This window comes from Lemur catta, chromosome 2, assembly GCF_020740605.2.
Source record: "Lemur catta isolate mLemCat1 chromosome 2, mLemCat1.pri, whole genome shotgun sequence".
NCBI lineage: Eukaryota > Metazoa > Chordata > Mammalia > Primates > Lemuridae > Lemur > Lemur catta.
The window spans coordinates 28,929,547-28,956,330 of NC_059129.1; the positions used below are offsets into that span (position 1 = coordinate 28,929,547).

The 26,784-nt window shown below is 60.4% G+C and overlaps 1 protein-coding gene across 1 annotated transcript in view; it reads left to right on the top strand.

Annotated features, from left to right (window-relative positions):
- GTF2IRD1 (GTF2I repeat domain containing 1) overlaps positions 1-26,784 on the top strand; it is a 69,481-nt gene that overhangs the window by 27,604 nt on the left and 15,093 nt on the right. Inside the window, exons 14-21 of the mRNA XM_045543156.1 lie at positions 1,000-1,047; positions 2,239-2,304; positions 3,348-3,531; positions 6,905-6,954; positions 7,146-7,202; positions 8,530-8,613; positions 12,701-12,884; positions 13,602-13,630. Coding sequence (XP_045399112.1) covers positions 1,000-1,047; positions 2,239-2,304; positions 3,348-3,531; positions 6,905-6,954; positions 7,146-7,202; positions 8,530-8,613; positions 12,701-12,884; positions 13,602-13,630 — 702 coding nt within the window. The remainder of the gene's footprint in view (positions 1-999; positions 1,048-2,238; positions 2,305-3,347; positions 3,532-6,904; positions 6,955-7,145; positions 7,203-8,529; positions 8,614-12,700; positions 12,885-13,601; positions 13,631-26,784) is intronic.

A 26,784-nucleotide genomic window follows, 5' to 3' on the forward strand; every position in this document is an offset into this window, starting at 1 on the left:
CCCCCGGCGCGGGGTCCCACTGGGACGGGAGTCCGTGCTGTGTGGTCATCCTGGGTGCTCCGCACGGGCCGGGGTCCAGCCCGCTCCACCGCTCGCTGCTCAGCCGCAGGCTCTGGCTGCAACGGGCGTTTAAGGGTCAGTCCTGCGTGTGACAGCAGCCGGCCACACACAGCCCTGCAGCCTGCTTCCGGGGTTACTGCGCCCAGCCTATTGTTCCAGGTGTTGAAAACCCCCTGGTGCCTTCCCCCAGTCCTGGAGCGACACCCCTCAGCCCGCCAGTCAGGCCACCCTGTCACTTGCTCCCCACTCTCCACACTTGCACCCTCCAACTCTGAGTTCACCACCCCCACGGCGCTCCCCCCCACCGCCCGTGCCCCTCCCACCCCACCCTTTTCCTGGATGCTGGCGTCCAGCCCAGGTGTGCCCCTCCTGCAGAACGCCTCCCCTCCTCAGTCTCCCAAGGCCAGCAGGGACCCCCTGCCGCCCCATACCGGCCTGGCCCCTGCCTCCCCAGGTGCTCACTGCACCACCCCTCGCTGTCTGGGAACAAGTTTGGGTCCAGGCCAGAGCCAGTGCCATCGCGTCAGAGAGGCCCTGCCCACCTGCCTGGTACAGTGCCACCCCCCCTGCCTGCCTCTCCCTCTGTGCCCCGTCTGTCTCCGTCATGGCATCACCGCTATCTGGCATCACGTGCTACGTCTGCCATTACACAGGGAGGACGGACCCTGTCTCATTCCCGCGTGTGCTCAATGCCCAGGGCAGGCTGGCTTGGGGCTGGCCCCAGGGGTGCAGCTGACCTCAGCCCGCTCCCCACGTGGAGGCCAGAGCAGGCACCTGTGTGGAACTGAGGTCCCTGGTCCCGTCTGCGGGCGGCGCTGTGATCTGCTCCAGAGTCGGGGCCCACCTGCCTGCCGTTCCCCACCGGTCTGGTCCGACGTGGGGGATGCAGGCCCAGGACGTGATGAATGTGGCTTCCCAGCGTCCTCTGTTCTCTTTTAGACAAAGGCCCCGGTGAGGACCCGCGGCCCGAGGAGAGGCCCGTGGAGGGTGAGGCCCCGTCTACCCCCACATCCCGCCCCCACCCCACCCTGCCCTGCCTCCCCTGTGTCTCTGGGCCTGCTCCTCCCTCCACCCCAGCTCTCTCCAGCAGCCTGGCGTGGGGGGGCGGATTTATAGACCTGTCTTCCAGAACCAGGAGGTACCTGGTCACAGGTGCAGGCTCCTCCCTCTAGCAAGGGACGTTGCAAGGCTTTGGTTTTGGTTTACACATACCCTACTGCCTTCTATAAAGATTTGAAGACGGGGGTCTGAGCCTAGTCTTTCTGAGCAAGTAGAATTGAGGCCTGAAAGCACAAAATTGGCTTTGTGTCCAACAGACGTCCTCATTCTCGGGAACAGTGCTCACTCCCTCCCTTCTCAGAGTGGAAATAGGACAGGAAGGGACACCGAGGTGACTGGGGGGTCTGTTCCATCTCTGCGGTATATCTACCCCTGGAGTGGAATGAGTGGGTGTCAGAGCAGGGAACTGTCACTTCCCCAAACCCAGCCTGGCAGGGAGAATGGTGAAGTCTTAATGGCGGTCCACTGCCACCTAGTGGCGGCCTGCTCAATTTGCAGGCTTACTGTGCACTTTTTCTTTTTTTGAGTCTTGCTCTGTCACCCTGGCTAGAGCGCAGTGGTGTCATCATAGCTCACTGCAGCCTCAAAGTCCTGGGCTCAAGCAATCCTCCTGTCTCAGCCTCCTGAGTAGCTGGGCCTATGGACAAGTACCATGACACCCGCCTAATTTTTCTGTTTTTAGTAGAGATGGGGTCTCACTCTTGCTCAGGCTGGTCTCAAACTCCTGAGCTCAAGCGATCCTCCTGCCTCAGTCTCCCAGAGTGCTAGGATTACAGGCGTGAGCCACTGTGCCCGACTGCACCCGCTATTTAAGTCGCTTACGGAGCCAGTCTAGAGAGTGACGCCTACCTAGAAAGACCGTCATTCCTAGGCCCCAGACCTTCCAAACCTCCGTCCAGGCTGGTCATGCCCTAGACCTGATTTCTCAGCCAGGCGTGTGAGCCAGGAACTGGGAGCCTGGGGGTACCGCTTCTGAGGAAATGGGTTACCCACCCCCGCCACCCCGGCCATCCACATTCCAGTGTCCCACCACAGGGTCATTCTAGGTGGCAGCAGAGCTGGGACACGAGGCGAGAAGCTGCCACCGGGAGGCTGAACAGGCTGCCTTTTGCCTTCCAGACAGCCACGGCGACGTGATCCGGCCCCTGCGGAAGCAGGTGGAGCTGCTGTTCAACACGAGATACGGTGAGCAAGGAGTGGGACGGGGCCGGGGCATCCCAGCCCTCCCTGCTGCCACCCTGTTTCCAGAAGGACTTTGAGCCCACATCCCCCCACCCCAGCTGCTCCCTGCACAGGGACGAGGGAGGGCAGGGAGGAAAGGGCCGCCCAGCCGTGTCCCTGCTCCAGAGTCCCACAGAGACTGAGGCGCTGCCGGAGAATCCCACCCCCTGAGATGCCGCGCCCGGCCTCCCGGTCAGTGTACTCCCGCTCACACTCCCGCTCACTCTCACGCTCACACTTGCCCGCCGGCTCACTCACTGTCGGTCTCGGGGCAGAGACGCTGCTGTCTCCACTGTAACAACCCTTGCCCTCTGTCCCCACGGACCGACAGCCTCACCCAGGGTCCCCAGGAGGACTTGTAGTAAGAACTTTCCTACCCTGGAGTCCAGGGAGAGGACGGAGGGCAGGGAGAGGTTAAGCGCCTGTGGTTTGCCAGGCACGAGACCAGGTGCTTCCGACATGCTCTCGTCCCATCCTCACGAAACCCCCGAGTCCTAAGACCCATTTTACAGATGAGAGACAACAAGGCCTGGTGAAGGGATGGGACTTGTCCGAGGCCCCACGCTGCTGAGTGGCAGAGCGCGGCCTGGGCCTCAGATGTGGCTCGTTCTCCGGCGTGCTGTTGGGCCACACCAGGGCATGTTTGTGGTGGCAGGAGGGACGCTCTGGGGAGCCGTCCCAGGAGGATGAGGACGTGGACTTGGGTGGAGCCAGCGCTAGGTCTCAGCTTCTGCACGGCCTGGGCGTGAGGGTGTGGACTGAGCCGTGGGCCTTGGGGTCCTGCTGGTTTGGGTTCTTGTCCCCCGGCTCTGCTGCTCTGTGGCTCTGTGACCTCAGGCCAGTCACGTCCCCTCTGAGCTCCAGGTTCCTTGCCTGCAGGCTGGGGGTGACGTCTCACTCCTCAGGAAGGTTGGCAGCTGCAGCCCCCCACACAGGCGTGGGAGACGGGGGTTGAGGCTCGTGGCCCCGTGGCTCTGGGTGGCCCTACAGCAGCTGTGTCTCTGCAGCCAAGGCCATTGGCATCTCGGAGCCCGTCAAGGTGCCCTACTCCAAGTTTCTGATGCACCCAGAGGAGCTGTTTGTGGTGGGGCTGCCTGAAGGCATCTCCCTCCGCAGGCCCAACTGCTTTGGGATCGCCAAGCTGCGGAAGATCCTGGAAGCCAGCAACAGCATCCAGTTTGTCATCAAGAGGTAAGGCCCGGCCAGGTCCTCGGGGCCACCGCAGGCATGCCCAGCATCCAGGAGTGGCACCAAGTGACCGTCTTCCCCTTCTGATTGGCAGAGGCTTTTTCTTTCCTTTATTCTTTTACTCTTAAACAGTGGAACGTGACATGGGGTTTGGCCTCAGTTGAGTAGGCACGAGGTTGCCCAGGCCCAGCCCAGCCGGCCAGACCCAGAGCAGCCAGCCCGACCCCTCCCAGTCTCACGAGGGCAGTGCCCGCTGTTCCCAGATGCAGAGTGGCAACTGCCCACTGGCTTGTGTGTTCGCTGGGCTGCTGTGCGGGTGTCCTGGGCCAGGGACATCAGAGTGCTGCTGTGGGCAGTGTCCCCTCATCCCAGGACTGAAACATCCCGGGGGGCTTTTCCAGGCCCTTTCTGTTTCCTTGGGTATCTCATTTTTGTCAGTGAGGGCCCAGCGTGGCATCAGCATATCCAGCCTCTGTGCCCAGCTGGGTAAATGTCTCTCTGGAGGAGGCGGGTAGGAAAGGGGAGAGGGGGCCGGGCGCAGTGGCTCACGCCTGTAGTCCCAGCACTCTGGGAGGCCGAGGTGGGAAGATGGCTCGAGACCAGGAGTTCAAGATCAGCTTGAGCAAGAGCGAGACCCCGTCTCTACTAAAAATAGAAAAATTAGCCGGGCGTCGTAGCGCATACCTGTAGTCCCAGATACTTTGGAGGCTGAGATAAGAGGATCACCTGAGCCCAGCAGTTTGAGGTCACAGTGAGCTATGGTGATGCTGCTGCACTCTAGCTGGGGCAACAGAGCAAGACCCTGTCTCAAAAACCGAAAAAGAAAGAAAAGAGGAGGGGATCAGGGACATGTTTTATGCTTGTTGCTTCTCTGTTACTGTCATATCTTGTGAATTTAGGCTGGTTTGGTTGCAAGTGGCAAGAAGGAGGAAACTCAGGGGGTTTGTTCCCCGGGGGACTAGACGGCCCCCAGGCTGGGAGGCTCACAGCATCATTCGCACCCGGGGCGGCAGGCGAGCACTGAGGCCCACTGGGGCCGCGAGCTGTCCTGCAGAGCCTGGTTTACACCAGGAGGGTGGTACCCCAAGAAACAACAGCAGGTGTGGGGTTCTTTCCTTCAGCAAGTATGTCCTGAGCACCGACCATGTTCCAGGCTGCAGTCCAGTGGCCAGCGCCACCAAGTCCTGCCCTCGAGTTGCCAGTCCCACCAAATGAAGTCACCATATAATGTCAGGTAGAGATAAATGCTGTGACAGGTTATAACTCAGAGTAAGGGAGCAGAGAGGGGCAGGAGGAACGTGCTTAAGGAGGTGATGTCAAAGCAGAGACCTAAAGAAGCGAGGGAGCCAGTTGTGCAGACAAACAATGTTCAGGCAGCAGGGATAGCAGGTACAAAGGCCCTGGGGCAGGGCCGTGCTTGTGATTCTGAAGCTCTTGAGGCACCCTTGTGGCTGGTGCAGAGTGAGCGAGGGAAGGGTAGTGAGGGGTGAGGCCCAAGAGAGAGCAGGGACTGAATCACACAAGGTCGTGGGCTGGCTTAAAGAGTTTGAATTTTATTTTAAACTTAATGAGAACTCACTGGAAGGTTTTGAGGAAGAGTGAATAAAGTGGTCTGTTTGTTTTAATTACTCCAGCACAGGGTGGATGGTGATCTGGGGGGTGTGGGCGGGACAGGGGCCAACGAGGGGCCGTCAGCTTGGGCCCAGTAGACTGGGCATGGTGGAAGGTGCCAAGTTCAGGCAACGTTTTGAAGACTGGGCTGACAGAATTTGCTGATTATTGGGTGTTGGGCTCTGAGTGGCTCCAGGGGCCTTTCCAGGGAGGGGGGCAGGCCGATGGATGGCTGGTGGGCTCAGGGGAGGGGTCGGGGTGGGAGGTGGGAGCTGCCGGCGCTCAGAAGGGCACTCATATCCAGAGGCTGCTTGCCATGCCTGTCCCCTCAGCCAAGAGCCAGACGTACCCGGCCGTTCGAGGGTAGGTAGGAGCCGAATCACCTGCCAGTCCCCGTGAGCCGACCCCTCCACGGCTCACCTGCAGGGACGGCCAGTGCACAGGACGTTTGTTAAAGCCGGGAGAGCATTCATTCCCCACCTGCTATTTGGAAGGGAGGCGGGTGAGCTGCCGGCCGTGTGGCCGCCTGGAGAGGCAGCCGCTGGGTTTGCTCATCCCCTTGGTGGCTGGCTCTGCTGTTAGACGGATGGCACTGTGACCACGCTGGCCTGGGAGCTGGGAGCTCCGGTCGGCGTCTGACTCTAGGGTGATGGTTGGGAAGTCACTTCCTCTTTCTGGACCTCAGTTTCCCCACAAGGAGAAGGGGACTGGATGCAGTCCGAAGCCTTTCCTAGCTCCTGGGCTGTGGGGCAAGGACGGGCCGGGCCTCCCTCCTCCCCCAGCCCTGGCCCCGTGAGCCCAGCTCTGTGCCCGGCACCCAGGCGATGCCCAGGAGACGCTGCCAGAGCAGGCTGCAGGTCCTCACCTGCTGGCCGCCTGGCCTGGGCGCACCTGGAGTCTGGCCCTTGGCCTCACTCGCAGCCAGGGTCTCCTCTGCTGTTGCTCGGCCACCCCGTGACAGAGAGCCAGCTCATCACCTCTCCGGGCGGCCTCACCCTCGGACATGCGCCGCCAGCACTGAGCCCGGACCCTGCAGCCCTTCCCCGTGACGCCCTTGGGGAGATCGAAAGGAGTGGCTCTGCCATGTGTGCCACCCCACCAGCCCGTCAGCGCCCCCGTGGCCAGCCTGACTTCAGCGCCCTCCGCCTGCCGCAGCCCCCAGCGCCCTCCCCGCCCCCTCAGACAGGCCTGCTCTGGTGGGCAGGGTCGCGCTGCAGACGGGCGTTTAGAGCCAGGGCCGTGAGGAGGGTTGGCAGCGTCTGCGAAGGGCGCTGAGGAGTCCAGGGAGATAAAGACGTCAGTGCAAAGCCGGGCCCGGTCCCCCAGGCTCCTGGTGCCAAAGCCACACGGCATCTCTCAGGCCTTCCCAGCACCTTGGAGCTCTTGCTACGTAGTCAGCCCCGACTGTTCTGCACTTTAAATCAGCCCCATGGGAGGCCCCCTGAGGCTGCGTGCTCTGTCCCGGGCAGAGGCCCCTATATGTTGGCCCAGAACCGAGATCGAGGGTATTAGCCCACCCAGTCCAGGATGGGTGAGTCTCACTCTCGGCTAGACCCTCCGAGGTCTAGTGCAGCCCCCCAGATGCTGCACGTGGGCCGGCAGGACAGGTGTCCTGGGGTGGCAGGGATGCCAGGCCTTGACTGTCCAGAGCCAGGAGTGCCCATTACACAGATGTGTAGACTGAGGCCCAGAGGGGAGGGCCAGGCAGTCCCAGGGATGCTTGGTGGGACCTGGGTGATGGCCCCGCTCCTGTGGTGTTTTCCAGGCCCGAGCTGCTCACCGAGGGAGTCAAAGAGCCCGTCGCGGACAGTCAAGGTACCTGCGCAGGGGCACGGGCCGGGTGCGGGAGGGCCCCAGGCAGCTGCCGCCACCCCTCCCCCTGCTTCCTGGTCCTGGTTCCGTCCTCCCCGGCGTTCTCCCCGCCCCCCATCGGGTTTGCCCCCACCCAGTCCACCGTGGGTCCCAGGAGCTTCCTCCTCACCGCGGCTTCTCTCCCCCGCCCCCAGAGAGGGATTCCGGGGACCCTCTTGTGGACGAGAGCCTGAAGAGACATGGCTTCCAAGGTAAGGTTGAGCTCAGAGTGAGGTCAGCTGTCCCAGTGCCATGACCTTGACCTGGTTTGGGTTTGGAGGGCCAGGTTGGCGGTAGGGAGGGGCTGGTCCCTGGCCTCAGGGCCTGGGGGGCCAGGTAAGGTGGGCTGGCAGCTCGAGTTACAGACTCCGGGCTAGGAGGGTGCCGGGGGGCGGATGGCAGGAGCAGAGGCGTCCAGCAGTCAGCCGCGCTCTTAGGGCTTCGCGATCAGAGGAGGGGAGGTCGCTGAGGGCAAGGAGGGCTCCTTGGAGGAGGAGGACTAGGGCTGGGCCCAGAGGGGGTGGGAGGAGAAGGGAAGACGGGAAGTGTGTGAGTGAAGGCTCGAGGGGGTCCGCAGGAGGGGGCCGGGGTCTGAGGGAGAGACAGGCTGTGCCCTGGGGAGCCCCCGAGTGAGGGCAGAGGCCTGTCCCTGCTGTCAGCAGGGCACGTGGCTGAGACAGTCGCCCACGTCCACGTGGGCTGCTCTGAGGAGCTGTGGCTGTGGCTGCAAGTGAATCCCTGCGGGTGGGTGCTCCTGGGAGGGGTCAGCGGGACCAGTGGCAGGAAGGGCCCCAGGGGTGGGGGAGCCCAGGCAGCGAGGACCCAGGTCCCAGGGGCAGCTGCTTGTGGCCTCCAGTCTCTCTTGCTCGTTTCAAGGCAGCTGGAACCTTCTGTGATGAGGGGAGTCTCTCTCCTCGTGCCCAACCCCCCCAGCAGAGTGGGAGCCTCACCAGGAGCCCGGCCTGTGTGCCCAGAGATCACCGGTCCTCCCTCCCGCCCTCCCCGAGTCGCTCTTCCCCGGGGCGGTGCCAGGCTGTAACCTCTCTGAGGTCAGGGCTCACGGTGGCCCGAGGCCCCCATGGCACGTGCTGGCACAGGGCGTCCTTAGTGAACACCCTCTGGGCGAGTGTGAGCTGGGCTGGCCCCCACCTCCACAGGGACCGCTGTCCTCACCATCCGGCCGGGCTGCTGGGTCAGCCGAGCTCGTGTCCCCCCTCGCCTCCCGCCGTCTTGATGAAGCGTCCTGGCGTCCTGGCGTCTCTCATCTCCAGGGCTTATTTATTGGTTTGGAGATTTTCAAATGTCAACAATTAAGTTAATTTCCAACTCACTGCTGTTGTCGCAACAGTGTGCGTCCTTCCGGAAAAACACACGTCTCCATCAAGATGTTAGCTCTGAAGGGCTCTGAGGGGCCCACTCCAAGGATCTGTTAATTGCCAGAGAAGGAGTTCCCCATAATTAGAAAATCATATTCCTTAAAAGTCACCAAGTGCCTTTTAATTTAACAGCCCAAATTCATAATTGTTTTTCACTTTGCAGAAAATTACGACGCTAGACTCTCACGTATCGACATCGCCAACACGCTAAGGGAGCAAGTCCAAGACCTGTTTAATAAGAAATACGGTGAGCTGCGGGAGGGGAGGGAGGCCCAGCCGCTGTGGGCAGGGAAGCAGGAAGCTTCCCAGTTCTAGCTGAGGTCATTTCCAGGGAAACCGTTCACCCATTTACACGTGTTTCTTGAGCACTTACTATGTGCCAGGCCCCGTCCCGGACCCTGAGGGTACAGCAGTGAATAAAGCAGATAGTCCCTGCCCTTAGCGGCCTTGTAGACCAGTGAGGTGAGACACACTTTCAGCAACTACATGCAGAATCTAATAAATGGTGAGGAAGCATTCCACGAGCTCTGCAGGAAAGGAGCGGACTGCTCGAGAGAGAATAACGCATACTTACCCTAGACTGGGGACAGGGGAGGACTTTTTTGAAGAAAAAACAGAAGGATGGTAAGGAGTTAATCAAGCAGAGATTGGAGGATGGGCATTCGCTGGGCTGGGAGAATGGCATGTGCAAAGGCCCTGCGGCTTGTCCGGAGAAGGTGCAGAAAGCTGAGGCATATGTGCCAATCGGGAGGGGCCCAGTGGAGTTTGTTGGGGGGTGGGCCACACCGCCCAGGGCCTTGGAGGGAGCCATGGTATTGGCTTTGTATTTCGTCAGGACTGAAGTGCCCAGAGCCACTTTGCCCTTGTAAAGCACCCTCCTGGCTGCTGTGAGGACAGTGAATGGGTGCGGAGGGTGGGGATGGACACGGGAGACCAGCTCAGAGGCTTCAGCGATGAAAGGGGTTAATTGGCGCATGATTCCGTTGGTCTGACTGCGGAAGAGATCACCCCCATCTTGGTCGCTCGAGTTGCTACAACAAAACACCTTGGACTGGGTGGCATATAAACAGCAGAAATGGATTTCCCACATTCTGGAGGCGAGAAGTCCAAGATCAAGGTGCCAGCAGATTCAGTGTCTGGAGAGGGCCCGTTACCTAGTTCATAGACTCTGTCTTCCTGCTGTGTCACATGGTAGAAGGGACAAGGGATCTCCCTCGGGCCTCTTTTACAAGGGCACTGGTCCCATTCGTGAGCTCTCCAGCGGGGAGACGACAGGGGTCAGTCAGGGCTCCTGAGACATGTGTCCCGAGAGAGGGGGAGAGAGAGAGAGTGCCAGGAAGAAGCTGTGTTGCCCTTTATGACCCATCATCAGAGGTCTCACAGGGTCACCTCTGCCAAGCTCTGTTGGTTGAGGCAGTTACAAAGTCCCACCCAAGTTCAAGGGGAGAGGATGCAGACTCCAGTTCTCTACCAGGGAGTGTCCGTGTTGCACTTAAGAGGAGCTCGTGGAACAGGAGACTATTGTTGTGGCTGTCTTTCGACAGTGCAGCTCAGCACAGCTCATAGCATGGGCAGTTCAACAGTAGAGTGGCCTTCAGGGTCAGCTGGATCCAGCAGCTCAGGAATGTCTTTGGGATTAGAGACACCTCAGGCTGGGATCCCATTTGCTTGTAGAATGTCCGCAGCAGGTCCAGGCATCCCATCAGCATGCCCCGGAAGGGAGAGCTTTGACTCCTCCACCAGCTTTAACGGAGCCAGGTCATTTCTTTCCCAGAATTCCCTGGCAGCCCTCCCCTTGTTTCTCACTGGTCCTCACTGAGTCACATGTCCATTCCTTGCCCAGTCCCTGTGGCAGGGACACATCCTGTACTCACTGGCTTAGGCCTGAGTCACCTGACCTGTCACTGTCACAAGGGGTGGGGCATTTCCCTGATCAAGGAGGGGGTGGCTCACACCACCCACCAGGGACAGGGGGACACCCAGACTGTCAGGCGGGGGGAAGGGGCAGCGCCCTCACTGAGGGAGGAAGATGATGGGTTCCGTGTTGGGCGTGTTGAGTTGAGCCGTGAGCGGAGATGACCCGCGGGCAGTTGAATGTCCAAGTTTGCTGTTCAGAAGGGGCTTCTGGATGGGACATAAAAACTAAGCCACTGTCAGTGAAAATGCTCTGTGATAACGGTAGTGATGGATACATGTTATTATACGTTTGTCCAAGCCTGCAGAATGTTCAACACCAAGAGTGACCCCTAGTAAACACTGTGGACTTTGGGTGATAACATGTCAGTATAGGATTATTGATTGGAACAATCACGTTAATACCACCCTGGTGCAGGCTGTGGATCGCCGGCGAGGCTGTGCTTGGAGCAGGGGCGGGTGTGGGAAATCTCCACACAGTGAGTCCTCACTTAATGTTGCTGGGCGCTTGCAAACTGCGGCTTTGAGGGGAAAGACATCCTTATATAATAACATTGTTTCATTTGTTCCATTGTAAGTTGATGAGAAGAAAAAATTAGTTTCATTATATGTCATTTCACTTAAAGACGCAGTTTCCCAGCACCTAGCGATGATGTTCCATGAGGACTTACCGTACCTTCCTCTCCATTTTGCTGTGAATCTAAAACTGTGCTAACAAAAGAAAGTCTTAGCCGGGCATGGTGGTGCATGCCTGCAGTCCCAGCTACTCGGGAGGCTGAGGCAGGAGGATCGCTTGAGCCCAGGAGTTTGAGGTTGCTGTGAGCCTTGATTGCACCACTGCACTGTAGCCTGGGCGACAGAATGAGACTCTGTCACTAAAAAGTAAATAAATGAAGTATTTAAAAGAAAAGAAAAGAAAATTAGGCACAAATGTAGATGGAACACCCATGGGGGGTATAAAGAGGGCAGGAAAGAAAAGCCCAGACCAGGCATAGGAGCCCCTGCTTAGAGATCAGGCCGAGGAGGGGGATGGGTGGCCAGAAAGAGGGGGAAGCAGGAACGCGTGACATCATGGTCACCAACGGGAGGGCTTCAAGGAGGGGAGACTGGTCATCTGTGTCGGATTTTGCTGCAAGAACCGCAAGTGTCTCCTGGATTTGTCCACACGGAGGCCATCGGTCATGGTAGCAAAAGCCCATGTGGTGGAGAGAAGTCGGGAGGTAGGGATGGCTGTGCTCCCCTTTCTGGATTGTGGGTGTACATTTTCATTTCTGCCCAATTTTTTTATTTTAAAAAGAATCTCTTTGCAATAGCTTAGCAACTAGTCAGCAACGAAGTCAGGATATAAAGTTAAAACTGCAAATCCACAGAGACAGAAAGTAGATTAGTGGTTTCTGGGGAAGAGAAGGTGGGGAGTGACTGCTACTGAGTACGGGGTGTTTTTTTTAGGGTGATGAAAATGTTCTGGAATGAGATAGTGGTAATAGTTGCGTAGTCTTGTAAATATTTTTAAAACCACTGAATCGTATACTTTAAAATGGTGAATTCTATGGCATGTGAATTATATCTCAATTTAAAAAGAAAAACCAGGCCGGAGCAATGGCATGAAGCCAGGGGTGATATGAAGACTCAGAAACTCTGTACTTCCTAAATATGGGGCACAAATCAGGCTCTGAGTTTCCTGGGAGCCAAAGCAAAAAGGGAAATGGAGTCAGTTATCCAATTCCCAGTGTCCCTGAGACAAAAATTAGCTTATTGTGCAAAAAAAGTTCAGTTTCTCGTAGTGCTGAGACCCGCGCAGACTTTTGCCACATGTCTTCATAAAGGGCAGCTTGTGGTGCTGGGGGTGATGCCTTCTGCAAGGCCCCCACGGGCACGGCAGTGAGCTTCATCCCTCTGCCTGGGACAGGGGTCCTCTGGGCGACACCATCCAAGTCTGAGAGATGTGGGCTGCAGCTCAGCCTCACAGCCTCCGCGGCCACAGCACCGGCGCCCCTGTCCCTAAGGGCAGTGGCAACGCTTCCCCAGAGAGGTGCCAGGTCAGCCATGAGACACAGCCCCCTGCAGAGCGTTGGTGACAAAGCCGTGATGCAGGAAGGCGTCCCTGCAGTCTGGCTGGCTGTGGCCGTGGCCGGGCTCTCTTGCTTCCAAGTGCAATCTGCCCTCTCCGGCCAGGCTGGCCCTGAGCCAGGGTGTGGCAGAGCCTGCGGGGCTGATGGGAGGTCAGAGGCTATAGGGAAGGGCCCCCTGTGCCCATCCCCAGGCTGTGAGGAGTGTCAGCCCCTGCTACTCAAGAGGTTTCCGGAGCCTGTCACTCTCCCACGTGTGCCCTCCCGTCACGCACCTGCACCCCGTCCATGCACACGCACCCTGCGCTGCCTCTGGCCCCTGACGGGCAGGGCCGTCCCTCTCACACACAGGGGAAGCCTTGGGCATCAAGTACCCGGTCCAGGTCCCCTATAAGCGGATCAAGAGTAACCCCGGCTCAGTGATCATCGAGGGGCTGCCCCCCGGAATCCCGTTCCGAAAGCCCTGCACCTTCGGCTCCCAGAACCTGGAGAGGATCCTTGCCGTGGCTGACAAGATCAAGTTCACGGTCACCAGGTACTCGGGGGAAGGGTGAGGGAAGGAAGCAGGACTAGCACAGACTGGGCTTGCAGCAGGGGATCCTCTGTCCCTCCCCGCTGGACGAGGAGGCCTTCCTGGCACCATCCTGGGTTCTGGGGGTCACAGAGGGACAGCAGGCAAGCCAGGGTGGATGGAGCCCGACAGACGTGGGACCGGCCACCCACCATGGCAAGGGCAGCCTTGTGGGCACCTTCTACCTGTCCAGCAGCACCTGCTCACTTGCCCCTAAGCCCCGGGAGAGGCTTCGCTCCCGCATCAGTGAGGAAGGACGAATCACAAGACAAGTGATTCGCCTGAGGTCACAGGCCAGCCGGGGCAGAGCCCGCCTGAGGTCACAGGCCAGCCAGGGCAGAGCCCGCCTGAGGTCACAGGCCAACCGGGGCAGAGGCCCAGTGACCCTCCTGCAAGGGGGCACTGCCAGTGCTGGGCCCTGCTGCGTTGGCCCCATGTCCCTCACACAGGTCACCTGGGCTTCTTGTTAAAATGCAGATTCTTGGGTTGTGAGGTGTAGGCTTAGGTATAATAAAATAATAATAATAAAAATAAAAAATAAAATAAAGGCAAACTGTGCTGCAGTAGGTCTGGGCAGCACTTCTCACCAGCTCCCAGGTGAGGCCAACGCTGCTGCACCCAGGGGTGGCTGCCCCGTCCCCCAAGCTCTCCCCTGACACCCCTACCTCTTTTCTCTTCCAGGCCTTTCCAAGGACTCATCCCAAAGCCTGGTAAGAGGCGCTGGCTGGGGGTGGGCCGCTGGGCAAGGGCCCTGGCCACGGAGCTGGGGCCAGAGGCCGGAGTGAGCCCACTGTGGGACACAGGTTTGGGGCCTGGGAGCAGAAGCCAGGCCCCTGCCCTTCTGTTCTCCCTCCTCACCTGGGCACCTGCCCCAGGTAGACGGCAGAAGGCCAAGCTGGAACCTGGGCCCGGCTCCTGGGGCAGAGAAAGGGGTGGTGGCACCGGTGACTTCTGAGCTTTGCCTAGTCCGGGTTTGGGGTGGGGGGCCGGGCGGCGTCAGTGCCCCCCACTCCTCCTGGTGCAAGGGCCTGGCTGACCTTGGTGAATAGGTGAGGCTGCTGGCAGGTGGGTTCCTAACCACAGAGGGAGGGGTGTCTTCGTGGGGCCGGTGGGCGTGGTGGTGAGATGGGAGGGGCCTGCCCGGGCTCAGCCGTCACTGCAGCACCTCTCCTGACCCCCTTTAAGGCACCCACCCACCCTGTCTCCTCCGTGGGCTGCCTCCTGCCCTCCCGAGCCCAGAGTGAGGGGGTCCCTGTGGGGGCAGCATGCCACCTGCTGAGCACTCAGGGTGGCCAGAGCCTGTGCACGGGGAGACGGGGAGCCTGCCAGCTCGCCCGCCCTCCCCCAGCCGGGAAGCCGCTGCCCGGGCGTGCAGCAGAGAACCAGCCTGACCACGCGCTTGGGGAGGCTGCGCCCGTGTCCTGGGCGTGGGGACGGGCACAGCAGTGCCAGAGCAGGGGACGCCTGCAGCGCAGGGATGTGATTCCACAGCCACCCTTAAGCCCCCCTCACCTGCCACAGTGAGCCTGACCCCTTGGCTCCCGGGGGCTGTTCCCTCCTGTGCCAGGCCTGGCTTGGTGGGCTTCTGGGGACGGGGCAGAAGGCCATGGGACGGGAGGGGCAGACACTGCCTGGCGTGCACGGCTTACTGGGGGGGTATAGCGATGTGGCCACTGCCTTCAGCCACGGGGACCCCAAAAGGGGGGTGGTGAGGATGAGGAGTGGTTGGGGAGGTTTCCTGGAGCCTCAGTTGAAGACGGGACTTGGAGAGCCAGAGGGGGAGGCGAGGCGTTTGGGGGGGGAACGCGGGGGTGGGAGCTCGCTGTGCCCCAGAGCTGTGTGCCCAGAGCTCGGAGAGGTGCAGAAACAGCCGGGTGACGTTAGGAAGGTGGAGGTGAGGGGGCAGCAGCAGCAAGACGCAGCGTTGTGGACCCGGCGGACGCCTGGCCGGGAGGTCTCTGGCCCCGCACTGAGCACTTCATGCAGGTGCGTGTCACCTGTGCTTCAGGAGGTCCCGGTGGGGCCAGGTGGTGTTGCAGACACTGGGGTCACAGCGGTGGCCAGACACATCTGTGGGGTAGGCGCCAGAGCCCGCCTTACAGAGGGGAAACCAAAGCTCGTGTTGCAGCGTGTGTCCTGTGTCCCAGGCCCGTGCGCTGCAGCAGCCCACCATGTGGCTCCGGGATCCGTCTCCCACACCCACGGAGAGGCCTGGGCCAGGCCAGAGGCAGAGGCGGAGCCGGGGGCTGCCAGGGTCAGATGACCCCCACGGAAACGGGTGCTTCCCCAGGAAGCCGGCTGGGCACAGCAGGACAGGACAGGGACGCGAGTGCTCATGTGCTCCCGAGAGCATCGCAGGCAGGGGACTCGCAGAGCTCCCTTCTTGTTGGCCAGAGGGACCGGGACATACCTTCCCCAGGGCCGCCCAGGGTCCCTGGCCCGTCCCTGCCCTGGGACAGATTCTGTGGACCTTCCGGGCTCCAAGCTGACTGACGTCACCGCAGGGGGCCGCAGAGTCAGGTTCCAGCCCTGGCCCGCCCTGCCCTGGGTGCCTGCGTTGGCATCAGCACTGGGCAGCGTCGGTGCCCTTCCGCGGGCAGCCCAGAAGGATGGCCCCGGCCTGCCTCTGCTGATGGAGAGTGGAGAGGTGGTGAGGTGCCCCACGGCCAGCCCTCTGCCCCCCGGCCCCCTTTCCAGAAGGAGGGTCCCCGTGGGGGCTGTAATCCAGGTGCTCTTTCTTACGTTGCATGTCCTTCCAGGGACATGGGCACGTTTCTAAATGAGCTTGGAAAGCAGGAAGGGAACAGTCACCACTGACGCCTGATGTGTGCCAGGCTGAGTTCAGCACTTTGCATTGTCACCTTTTTCTGTCCCCTTTTTACAGAACAAAGAAACCGAGATTGAGGGACTGTTAAGTGACTTGCCTGAGATGCCTCCGTCCTTGTAAGCGCTGGCTCGCAAGCCTGGCGTCCCTGGGGCAGGGTGCAAGTCAGAGACACCACGGAAGGGGCAGTGTCAGGCCCTGGGGAGGAAACCTGGGGTTGGGGGGGGGCCCAGCAGCCTCGGGGCAGACCACGGAGCCCTGGGGCCCTTCCTGGGTGACCCCTTGCACTGAGCGGGGCTCGCCCTCCAGCTAGGCGAGCTCGGTGGCTCCTCTTGCTGTCTGAGCTGCTTCTAGAATGTCAGCTTTCACCCTGTGGGGGCCACTTGCCCCCACCGTCTCTGTGCCCGTCTGCCCACTCTCCCGTCGGCCTTCCCTTTGGCTCCTCTGTGCAGACAGAGCCCTTGCAAGTGCCTTCCCTGCCCACGCGGTGTGGAGGGTGGCAGACTGCCTGGAAGAGGAGACAGGGAGGCGGCCCTGGCCCCAGCCCTCAGGCATAGACCTGCCATCCCTTTCCAGGCATTGGCACCCCGGGCCGGTGTCTGCCTGGAGGGGCCGGAGCCCCAGGCTGGCAGGCCAGCTCCACGCTTACTCACAGCGCTCGTCACGCTGGGCTGGCCTGGGAAGGCGTCCAGCTCCCACGGCTCTCGGGGGTTCACCAGAGGCCATGAGTGCTGCTGCTGCCCCGGAAAGGGCTGTTCCCAAACCATCTGTCGCGCCATCCCCGGAGCCTGGTTCAGGCCAGCACCTGGGGTTCCGAGGCGAATCCGAGCAGAAGCTCACATCTGCTGAGGGAGGCAGAGACGATAGAGGCCCCTTGGTCCCCAGGCAGGTGCCCAGGGCACGTGGAGGGTTGGCAGACAGTCTGCTTTGGGGTGTGGGTCCCCGGCCGCATGTGGGCCTCGGGAAGGCACAAGCCTGTGTGAGCCCCTGCACCCTCTGGCTGGCGTGCGACTCTGAGCCTCCACTTCCTCACCTATAAACTGGACAGAGGCACACCTGCCTGGCCAGGTGACAGGTGGCAGTGCCAGGTGGGCTGGAAGGACTTGTCCTCCTATTGCTCTTGAGTGAGCTGTTTATAAAGGTCTCAGCCTGTACCAGCTACAATGGGAAGCTCAGCCCGTGGGGTGGTGGTGGTTGCTATTCTTGGGGCTTGGGAAGACTGCCTGGAGGAGGTGGCTTGGAGCTGGGCCTTGGAGGTGTGTGGCATTGACACAGGGGATAGCCTGAGGGGAGGTACAGTCGGGGTGTCCAGGGGCCAGGCAGCCACTCCCCGTGCCTAGGGCAGTGGCGGGATGGGGCCAGGCGGGGAGGGCGTGGCGTATCATCCCAAAGTGGCAGGCCTTATCGGAGCACAGCAGAAATTTCCAGAGGCTTTTTCCTTTTTCTTTTGTCCTCTCTGAAAAGTATGGGATGGACCTTAGTCTGCAAACTCAGAAATGCAAGACATGTAAACTTTCTTCTTTATTCTTCTACAATTAAACTAGACTCCTACCAAAAGCCCCCAGTGCACGGTGGCAGAAACTTAACCTGAGTCAGCTGAGGGTCCCTGTCTCCAGGCGCCAGAAGGATTCCCAGTGCCAGGAAGTTATGGGGAGGGGCCCATCGAGCCTTGGATGTCACGTGTCCACAGTGGCACCCAGAAGACATCCATGGACAACCGGCCATGCCCTCAGGTGCATAGAGTCCCTCCTGTGCCTGCCTGTTGATGCCCGCGAGAGCCCGGAACCTTCTGTGAGGCCTGCCCTGTGGCACCCGTGCTTGGAGAAAGCGCCTCAGTGGCTTCGTGGTGCAGGATGGGATGGTGGGAACCAGGTGGTAGGGAGACAAGTGCAGCGCCCAGGGGGGGTGTGCAGGGGGTGGGCTTCCCGGTGGGCAGGTGCCGTGAGAACAGCTCTGAGATTTCCTAGGTCGCTTGTCAAAGGCTCCCATGGAAGCCTTTCCTAACAGAAGCATCCTGAGAAGGTGAATTCAGAAGAAGGAAATTATGCTGTGAAGATGAATCAGGCGCTAAATCACGAGAGCCCCGCTGCAGCCTGGACCTGCGGGCAGAGAGGGCAGGAGGCACGGCCGCTCCTAGGCCGGTTTTGTTCTGGTCTTAAGTGTTGTCCCAGCTGTGTACATCACATCTGCTCTCGGGGCCTCAGTTTCCCTGGTGATGTCTAGTGGCCCTTCCTGCTCTGACATGCTGGGTGGTGCTGGGTGGTGGGCAGGCTCCTGGCTAGAGAGGAAGACGGACTTGGACTTGGATGAAGCCTCGGAGGACAGTAGGTGGATTTCAGGCCTCGGGTCAGGGGAGCTGCGGGCTGGGGCTTCACGCGATTTCTGGGGGAGGGGTGCTGGGAGGAGCCAGCCCTGACGGGAGGGGCCCTGCTGGGGGGCCTAGGGCTGCAGAGCTATGATGGGGCCAGGGCCCCCCCTCCCATACTAGAGTGAACCTCAGCCCTGCTTTCCAGGGACTGAGGCCACCCAGGCTCGACCCTGGGGGCCAAGCACCCTTGGTAGCTCCTGGCTATGTGGCCAGGCCGCCCCACCCCCCTGCAGCAGCCCTGACTTAAGTTAGGGAGACTGGGCCGGGAGCCAGGGAGGCAGGTGGCTGGAGACAGCAACCCGGAGTCGGCTTTCAGAGTTCCAGGCATCCAGCCCTTGGGCCACAGACACGCACCAAGGGCCACAGGTCCTCAGACACCTGGCGTGCAGGTGCGGGGAGAGCTTAGCACAGAGAAGAGGCTCTGGGTGAGCCTGGTGTGGCTGCTCTGCTCCCAGCTCCGCAAGGTCAAGGTGGACGGCTCCCAAAGCCCAGAGCGGCCCGAGGTCATGAACTCCTGGGACTGTACCGGGGGCGGTGCAGGCTGTGCTGGGAAGAAACAGCGGTAACTGAGGAAGGAGAGGCCTCTGCCTGGGTAGCTGGTGTAATAACAGCCACAGAACGTTCTAGTAGGTCATAAAAACCTACTGCGTTTCCTGCAAGTATATACCCCTGGTAGAGATTTGGAAAATACAGAAATCTGCCAGCCCAGATGGCTGTTCACTTTTATGATGATACATTTCTTCCAGATTGCCCCCAAGCTTATTAATTTTACATCTCACTGTTGTTTTTTCTATAAATTTACACACTTAACCTTAAAACATAAACATGTTGCCATGTCTTTAAAAAGCTTTGTGACATTGCCTCGTCAGGCTGTATCGTGGTTACATAACTACCCTGTCCCCCAGCCGTGGACGTTGGGGCAGCCCCTCACACCGTGGACACCGCACACCCACGTCACGCTTAGGATTTACTGGTCACCAAGCCCACTCTCGTTACCACGTGACATCTCCCCCAGGAACCAGTCTTACAGGAGGGAACTGAGGTTCAGAGAGGTTAAGACACTTTCAGGGTCACACAGCATGTGCATAATGTGGCTGAGAGTTAACCTGGGTCTTTCCCGTTTAACTTTGGAACCCAGGGCTGGCTCTACCACTAGCCCATGTCTTGGTGTCTGCCCTACAGTGGGTCGTGATTGTCCTTCCCCACCCCTCTGGCGCATTTATCTACACTGGGTGGCTCTTTGCTGCCCCCTCCTGGCATCCAGTGGCTATAACATTGGTCCTGCTCAGGTAACCCTTTAGGCTCATAGTTAATCCTTTGGGGTTCATTTATTTGTCCAATAAAGATTTACTGAGGCCAGGCGTGGTGGGCGCGCACCTCTGGTCCAAACGACTCAGGAGGCTGGGGCAGGAGGATCGCTTGAGCCCAGGAGTTCGAGGCTGTAGTGCCTGCAACTAGCCACTGCACTCCAGGCTGGGCAACTTGGCAAGATCATGTCTTTAAAAAAAAAAAAATTATTCGGTGCCACTCTGTGCCAGGCAAGATGCTATAGAATAGAAAAAAATCTCCTGCTTTGTGCTGCTTATATTTTAGTGGGGCAGATGGAGAAATGAGAACAAAGAACATCCTCTTAAGTACTCACAAGTGCCGTGGAGATGCTACGACAGAGATACAGGACTGTGTGTCACAGGACAGTTTTAAATAGGCCACCAGGAGTTAAGCCCGGAAAGAAGCCAGGACAGGAGCGACACAGAAATCTTGGACAAAGTCAGGAGTCAGCCCTGGACGTGTGTCGAAAGTACAGCCAATGAGACTGCTGATGTGGTGGATGGGGACTGTGAGAAAAAGGAAGAGGTGTCAAGGATGGCCTCAGGATTTTGTCCTGAGCAGCTGGAGGGACAGAGTTACCATGGTGGGGACTCCTGGGGGAGGTGTGGGGACAGGATCTGAGCTGGAGGCAGGTTTGGCCCCCAGATGGACAGGTCTGATGGCAGGGAGGGCCCCCTCTGGGGACACGCCGTTGGGAGTCATTCTGCATTGAACAGATTTAAGTCTTGAGCCTGGGTCACGGAGAGATGCGTGTCACAGGTAGAAGGGGTCCAGGGGTGAGCCCCAGGTCCTCCAGCACTTCCGGGCGGAGGAGAGATGAGAAGGAAGAGGGAGGAGAAACCCCAGAGGGTGTGAAGCCCAGGGAGCCACTGAATGAAGGAGGGGGTTAAGAGCGGTTTCGGGGGCAGTGGTGGGCACTGGGGTGGAGCGGTGGGCTCAGGAGGGAATGAGGGAAGAGGGGTTGAACTCGCCAATGACAGATCGCCCTCTAAGGGCAGGACGGGGGGGCGGGACCCCAAGGGTGGAATGGGACCCAGAGAGGGTTCTAGAGGTGGGAACAGCAACAGCGTGATCTCTGGCAGATTTGATGGGGGGAGGCGATGGGGGTGGCGCAGAGAATGGCGGAGGAGGGGCACCCTGCTCAGAAATGGGACGGGTGGAAGAAGGGTGCTGAGGGCTCCTGCCTCCTCCCCTCGCCTGCTCCTCCTCTGGGGGAGGGACGTGCAGGGTGGCAGGGCAGTGGACTGTAGGTCCCCTCGGGAATGCAGGAGGAGATGGTCAGGGAGGGACACGGGACACGGAGACCTCAGGGCGGGGTGGGGGGTGCCGTGGCTGTTGGGGCCGGAGGGAGGGGAGGGGTGTCTTGGAAGGCGCCGTGTCTGTCCCTGCGTGCAGTCACAGTCCCCAGGAACTGTGGACGGGAGCGGGGTTGGTTTCTGCACTGCAGTGCGAGCTCAGCGCCACCCCGGGCAAAGACCAGCCCTTCCTCTCCCCCCGAGAGAGCCAGCTCTCCCAGGCCGGCCACCCACATTCCCCGGGCCGAGGGGCAGCCCCTGCAGAGGTAGGGAGCAGTGACATCATCCCCTCTGGTGTTTGCTGAGTGCCCACGTGTGTGGCCTTTCCACGCGCAGCCTCGCAGCCAGCCTGTGAGGGCGATGCTGTTGACGTTCCCATTGTGCAGCTGAGCAAACTGAGCCTGAAAGAGGCAAAATCACATAATGAGCGAGAGGCGGAGCCCCTGCCCGCTCTGTGCTGTCCTGCAGCCGGGTGCCGGGCAGTGCGGCAGGGGTAGCGACAGCTGCTGCCGGAATCATAAAGGGCCTTGACTGGAAAGCCAGGGACTCGGGCTTTATCTTGTGGCTTTGGAGGTTGTTTCGGTCAATGAAGTGATATGATCAGATCTGCACTGTCTTAAGGTTACCGTGGTAACGACGCTTCCACCCACTGCGGGTGGACGGGAGAAGGCGAAAGTGAGGCGGAGAAGCCAGAGAGAGCTGAGGATGGCAGCTGGGCCCGGAGACGGGTGGGGTTAGGACCTAGAGGTGGCAGTGGGCTGTGAGGAGGAAGGAAGGTTCCAGAAGGGTGATGGTGGTGCCTGTCCCCACGGCTGGGTGTGCGCGCCTACGGGACATCACAGGGGCCCGCGTGCAGCCAGAGTGGTGTCTGGTGCAGACAGGGTGGCAGTGGGGCTGGGGGCCGTCCGTGCCGAGGGGGCGGCTGTGACCACAGCTGGGAAGCGCAGGGCTGGCAGCGGGCCCTGGGCAGAGCCGCGGGGCACCCCCACCTCCTGGGGGCCCTGCAGGAGAAGGAGCCTGGCAGGAGCAGAGGAGCGAGGACAGAAGGACCCTCGGTAAGAAGAGCTCAGTCAGGAGCATCGAGGCAGCTGCCCTCAACCTCAGGAGAGGCAGCAGAGTCCATCTGGGGAACACTACAGGGATCAAGGAAATAAAGAACATTCCAGAACTGTTCTTGAATAGCAGCGGCGACAAAAGTAAAAAGCTCTGTCAGGGAGTGAACTCCCTGTCACTGGAGGCGTTTAAGCAGAGGTTGAGCTGCCACTCACCAGAGGGGCTGCTCCCCGCGGGGCTCCCTGCAGGACAGGAGGACGGGACGGGTCTGGCCCTGGCGTGGGTGGGTGGGGGACTCGGACCAGGAGGGGCGGCTCCGCCCACCGGGTCCACTTCCCTCTGCTGCCCAGCCAAGCTCCCCACCCCGCCCTGGGTTGGGGCCCAGCCGCCCTGCTGCGCCTCCCTCGTGGGCAAACCAGGGCCTCTCCCAGGACGGCTTCCTCTCCTTCTAGTTGTCCCCGGACCCCAGGGGTGCAGCCGCCCTCCCGGCCGACTTGAGGGGACACTCTGGGATAGCCCCCCACCTCCCCTTCCCCAGAGCAGGGGCTCCGGACCCAGGGACAGAGCAGAGCTGCCGACTTTCTGTGTGACTCCGGCAAGTCAGTTTGCCTGCCTGGGCCTCGGTTTCCTCACTCGTGAACTGGGAAGCGTCGCCCACACCACGTCTGCCTTCCGAGGGGTCCCACCCCGGGGCGCACGGCCAAAGCGAGGAGGAGGAAGGGCCCGTGGCGAGCGGGAGGTGGCGAGGCCGGCCAGGCCGGAGCGTGGAGGGCCTGGAAGGCCTGGCTTTGCAGCGTGGACTGGACCCTGCAGACCCGGCCTTGGCAAGCTCTTCCGCTGACGTCCCCGCGGCCGAGGAACCTGAGCACCCTGCGGGCCAGGGCCCACGTTCTCGGGGGGCCCCAGCTTTAGCTAGCAGGTCCCCACATAGTCAGCGTTCCACTTGGGGTTTGAGGAAATACGTCCAGTGACGTGCTGCTGAGGAAGGTAATGCCACTTCACTCGCGGCCCACTTGGAGCAGCCCGGCCATGGGGGCAGGGCCTGCCAAGCCGAGGGCTGTGATCCCATTTGCGGGGGGCACAAGTGGGGAAAGCCTCCAGCCCCACATGCAGTGGCACCACTTGTCACTGTCCCCTTTGGTCTCCTGCTAGGCCGCTCTTCTGTGGATCCCCTGTCACCCAGCAGGTAACTATGTGGGACGGGCCTTCCGGAGAGGAGGATCCGAGTGGCCGGCATGCCAGCGTGGGCTTGACCTCGGCAGAGGGCATCGGGAGGGCGGGGGAGGGACTGAACAGTGGCCGGAGCAGGAACAGGTCACTTTTTTTCTCCTTGGGAACCAATTCCGCCACTTCTGAGCTGTGTGATCTTGGATAAGTTAACTTCCTGTCTGTGATCTTGGATAAGTTAATTTCCTGTCTGTGATCTTGGATAAGTTAACTTAAGGTCTCTGGGCCTCCATTTCCTCACGGTTATGTGGAACAGGGACACTCTCCATGGTCCTCTCTTCCCCTGCCCAAGACCCGAGGGTCATCTCCTTGTCCCCAGTCACACACTCACCCTCCTGGCCCTGCCTCCCTGTCCCAGCCTTCCCCACCCCCGCCACCCTTCCCACTCTGTCCTGCTCCTGAGAGCTCAGAATAAAACCGTCCTTTCTCAAGTTTCTAAAGATACCACCATTCCAGCGCCAGCCACATGTTTCTCCACTTCATTATCTCTGCTTGTCTGTGTTAATTAGGCTTCGGTAATGATCTCCCTTCTGCCTTCCCGGGAAGAGCTGGCATCTGCAGGGCGGGGCTTGGAGGCCTTTGTGGGCGGCGGAGGCCCAGCGTTGGCCCAGCGCCGGCTTTCTTCTGGGGTGGCAGAGGGGCCGGGACAATGGGACGTCGGGAGGCCCCGCCCATTTCCTGGCCTGCGGGGACTCAGCTGGGGTCTTTGCAGTCCCATCCTGCCCCTCCCCATGTGGGAGAGGGGACCTCATGTTCACTGTGGGGGTTAGATGGGGCTCCCAAGTGCCCCCGGGGGCCGGGCATCAGAGTCTTCTGCGGCATTCTAGAACGTCTCTCAGAAACTGCCTAGCTGAGACCACCCAGGCTGCCAGGAACAACCAGCGCCTTTACTGGGGCTGGAATGAGATCAGCACCAAGGGGTGGCCGGGCACCCTGTGCTGAGCGGAAGCTCTAAAGGCTGATAAATGTGTCTCTGGGCCACAGATGGGGTGGGGGCGGGGCACTAACCCTGGCCCAGCACGTGGGTTTCCTGGACGGGCCAGATCTTAACAGCCTCCTAGGGTGGGGTCTGGTGACGAAAGGTTGGGAGGTGGAGGGAGGGGACACACAGGCCTAGCCCTCTAGGAGCCCCCACAGCTGCTGCTGCCCCGGTGGGAGGGGCACAGCCCCCCGAGGGCTGGAGAGGCCCTGGCAGGGCTTCCGGAGTCCGTCTGTGGACAGTGCCGGGCTGTCTGGGCCAGGCGCTGTGCTGGGTGCTGGGCTTTTGTTAAACACTGATTAAAAAACAAACCCTGGCCGGGCACGGTGTCTCAGGTCTGTAATCCTAGCACTCTGGGAAGCTGAAGTGGGAGGATCGACTGAGGCCAGGAGTTCGAGCCCAGCCTCCCCATCTCTACAAATCGTAGAAAAATTCGCCTGGCGGCTGTGGTTTCACACACCTGTAGTCCCAGCTATTGGGGAGGCTGAGGCAGGAGGATCGCTCGAACCCAGAAGTTTAAGGTTGCAGTGAGCTATGATGACACCACTGCGCTCTTGCCCAGGTGACAGAGTGAGACCCTGTCTCAAACAACAACAACAACAAAAGCCCCATGGAGCTAAGATTCGGGGTTGGGCGTGCAGAGAATAAATGGGATTTGCTGACTATATGGGTGTGAGATGTGAGTGCCAAGGAGAAGCAGGGCCGCAGGTGGCAGAGATTGTGCTTATCATTAGGGGACTGCAAGAGTATATAGGCAGGGCACAAGGCGGGGTGGAGGCTTGGAGTAAAGGCCTGAAGGGGCAGCAGGGAACAGCATCGCAGGCAGAGAGAAAGGCAGCTGCAAAGGCCCTGAGGTCACCTGCCAGGGTGTTGGAGGGAGGAGGTCAGGGGAAATGGAAGGGGAAGATCATGTGTGGCCGTATAAGGACGTTGACTTTTGCTCCCAGTAAGCTGGGAGCCGGCGCCGCGCTGAGCAGAGGAGCAGCAGGATCCAACTTGCTTCAGCAGAACCCGCTGGCTGGGCTGAGGACAGACAGGCGGAAGCCGGGAGAGACACGGGCGGTTGTAATGATAATCCAGGCACGGCCCGGTGGCGGCCGTGGGCGGTGAGTCATTGGCTCTAGGTGTACCTTGGAGCTACAGCCGACAGAACTTGCTGACGCTGAGAAAGAGAGGGGTCAGGCCTGACCTCAGGGATTCGGGCTGAGCTGCAAGGATGGAAGGGCCAGTAGCTGAGACGGGAGGAGCCGGGTGGGGTCTCTCGGGAGGAGCCTGGGGCACAAGCCGGGGCTTGGGGGACAGGCCCAGGCTGGAGGTATAATTCTGGGACTCGTAAGATACAACTGGTATTTAAAGCCCTGAAAGAGATGAGATCACCCAGGAGCCAGTGGGCTCAGGGGTGGACCCAAGGCCCAGCCCTGGTGCCCTTGAGCCGGTGAGGCCAGAGGGACACAGGCGTGGGTGCCATCCTGGAGCCAGCGGGAACCCCACTTCTCCCTGTGTCTTGTTGCCAGGAAGATCCAGGGCCTGGGGACCCGGCGGAGCATCTTGCAAGGACCTGGGGCTCAGGCTCCGAACAGCGGTGGCCCCTCAGCAGGACTCGGGCTCCCTGGGGACAGAGGGGAAAGTTGCCTTATCTAGGATCGTAGATGCCACACAAGGCGGCCAGGAAAAGAGGGTCCCCTCCGTGCTGCGTGAAGTGGGGCAGCCCCGCGTCTCCGTTGTCCGCTCCACGACACCGAGCAGGTTTCCCGTGACCCGTGGGCTGCCCTCGTGGGCGGCGGCAGGCGGGCGCCGGGGTCTGTGTCAGCTTCCTGTCGCTGCCGTAGCGAACTACCCAAACCCGGCGGCTTCAACAGCACAGACTTGTGGCCTCACAGTTCTGGAGATCGGAAGTCTGAAATGAGACTTCTGAGGCTAGAGGCGTCCGGGAGGCTTCTGGGGCTCTAGGGGACAATCGTCCCTGTATCTTCCAGCTCCGGAGGCTGCCTCCGTCCTTGGCTGTGGCCCTTGTCTCTGTCTTTGTCATGCTGTGTCCTCCTCCTGCTTCTGACCTTGCGTCCCTCTGATAAAGCCCCTGTGGTTCCATGTGCCCCCTGGGACCCGGGACCACCCTCCGCTCTCGGGATCCTTCACTTACAGCAGCGAAGTCCCTTCTGCCACAGAAGGAAACGTTCAGAGGCTGCGGGATTAGGACGTGGATACCTTGGGTGCCACCACGCAGCCTGCACAGAGTGACTGTGTGGGAGAGTCGGGCGAGGGACCTGTGAGACGCCCAAGGAGGAGGAAAAGATTTGTGGGGCCCATGGAGGGCAGCTGGGAAATGTGGGTTTGGGGTTGTGGGTACAGAGAGAGGCAAGAGGGACGGCACCGTGGACTGGGCAGGAGGCAGAGCTGCCCCTTCCTCCCCCACGTGTGGAAACAAGGTGACAGTGAGCAGTCACCGTGAGGACAGGCCGAGGCTTTGGGCACGCCTCCCGCTGTCCACGCAGTCAGGACAGAGAAAGGCTGTCCTGCAGGGTGGGTCCAAGTCTGGGCTGAGTCCCAGCTCTCCCCATACCCACTGGGAGCCTGGGCCAGGTCACCTCCTGTCCATGCCGCAGTGTCCTCGTCTCTGAAATGGGGACACTCACGGGGCCAGCCTGCAGGGATGAATCCACACAAGGATCTGAGAGCAGCGGCTGGCACGTAAGAGCTCAGTGTCTCTCGCGTTGAAATATTCAGTGCCCGTGACGTGTCGGGCGCGGTTGTAGGTGCCAGGGCTGTAGTTGTGCGCAGGCAGATGGAAG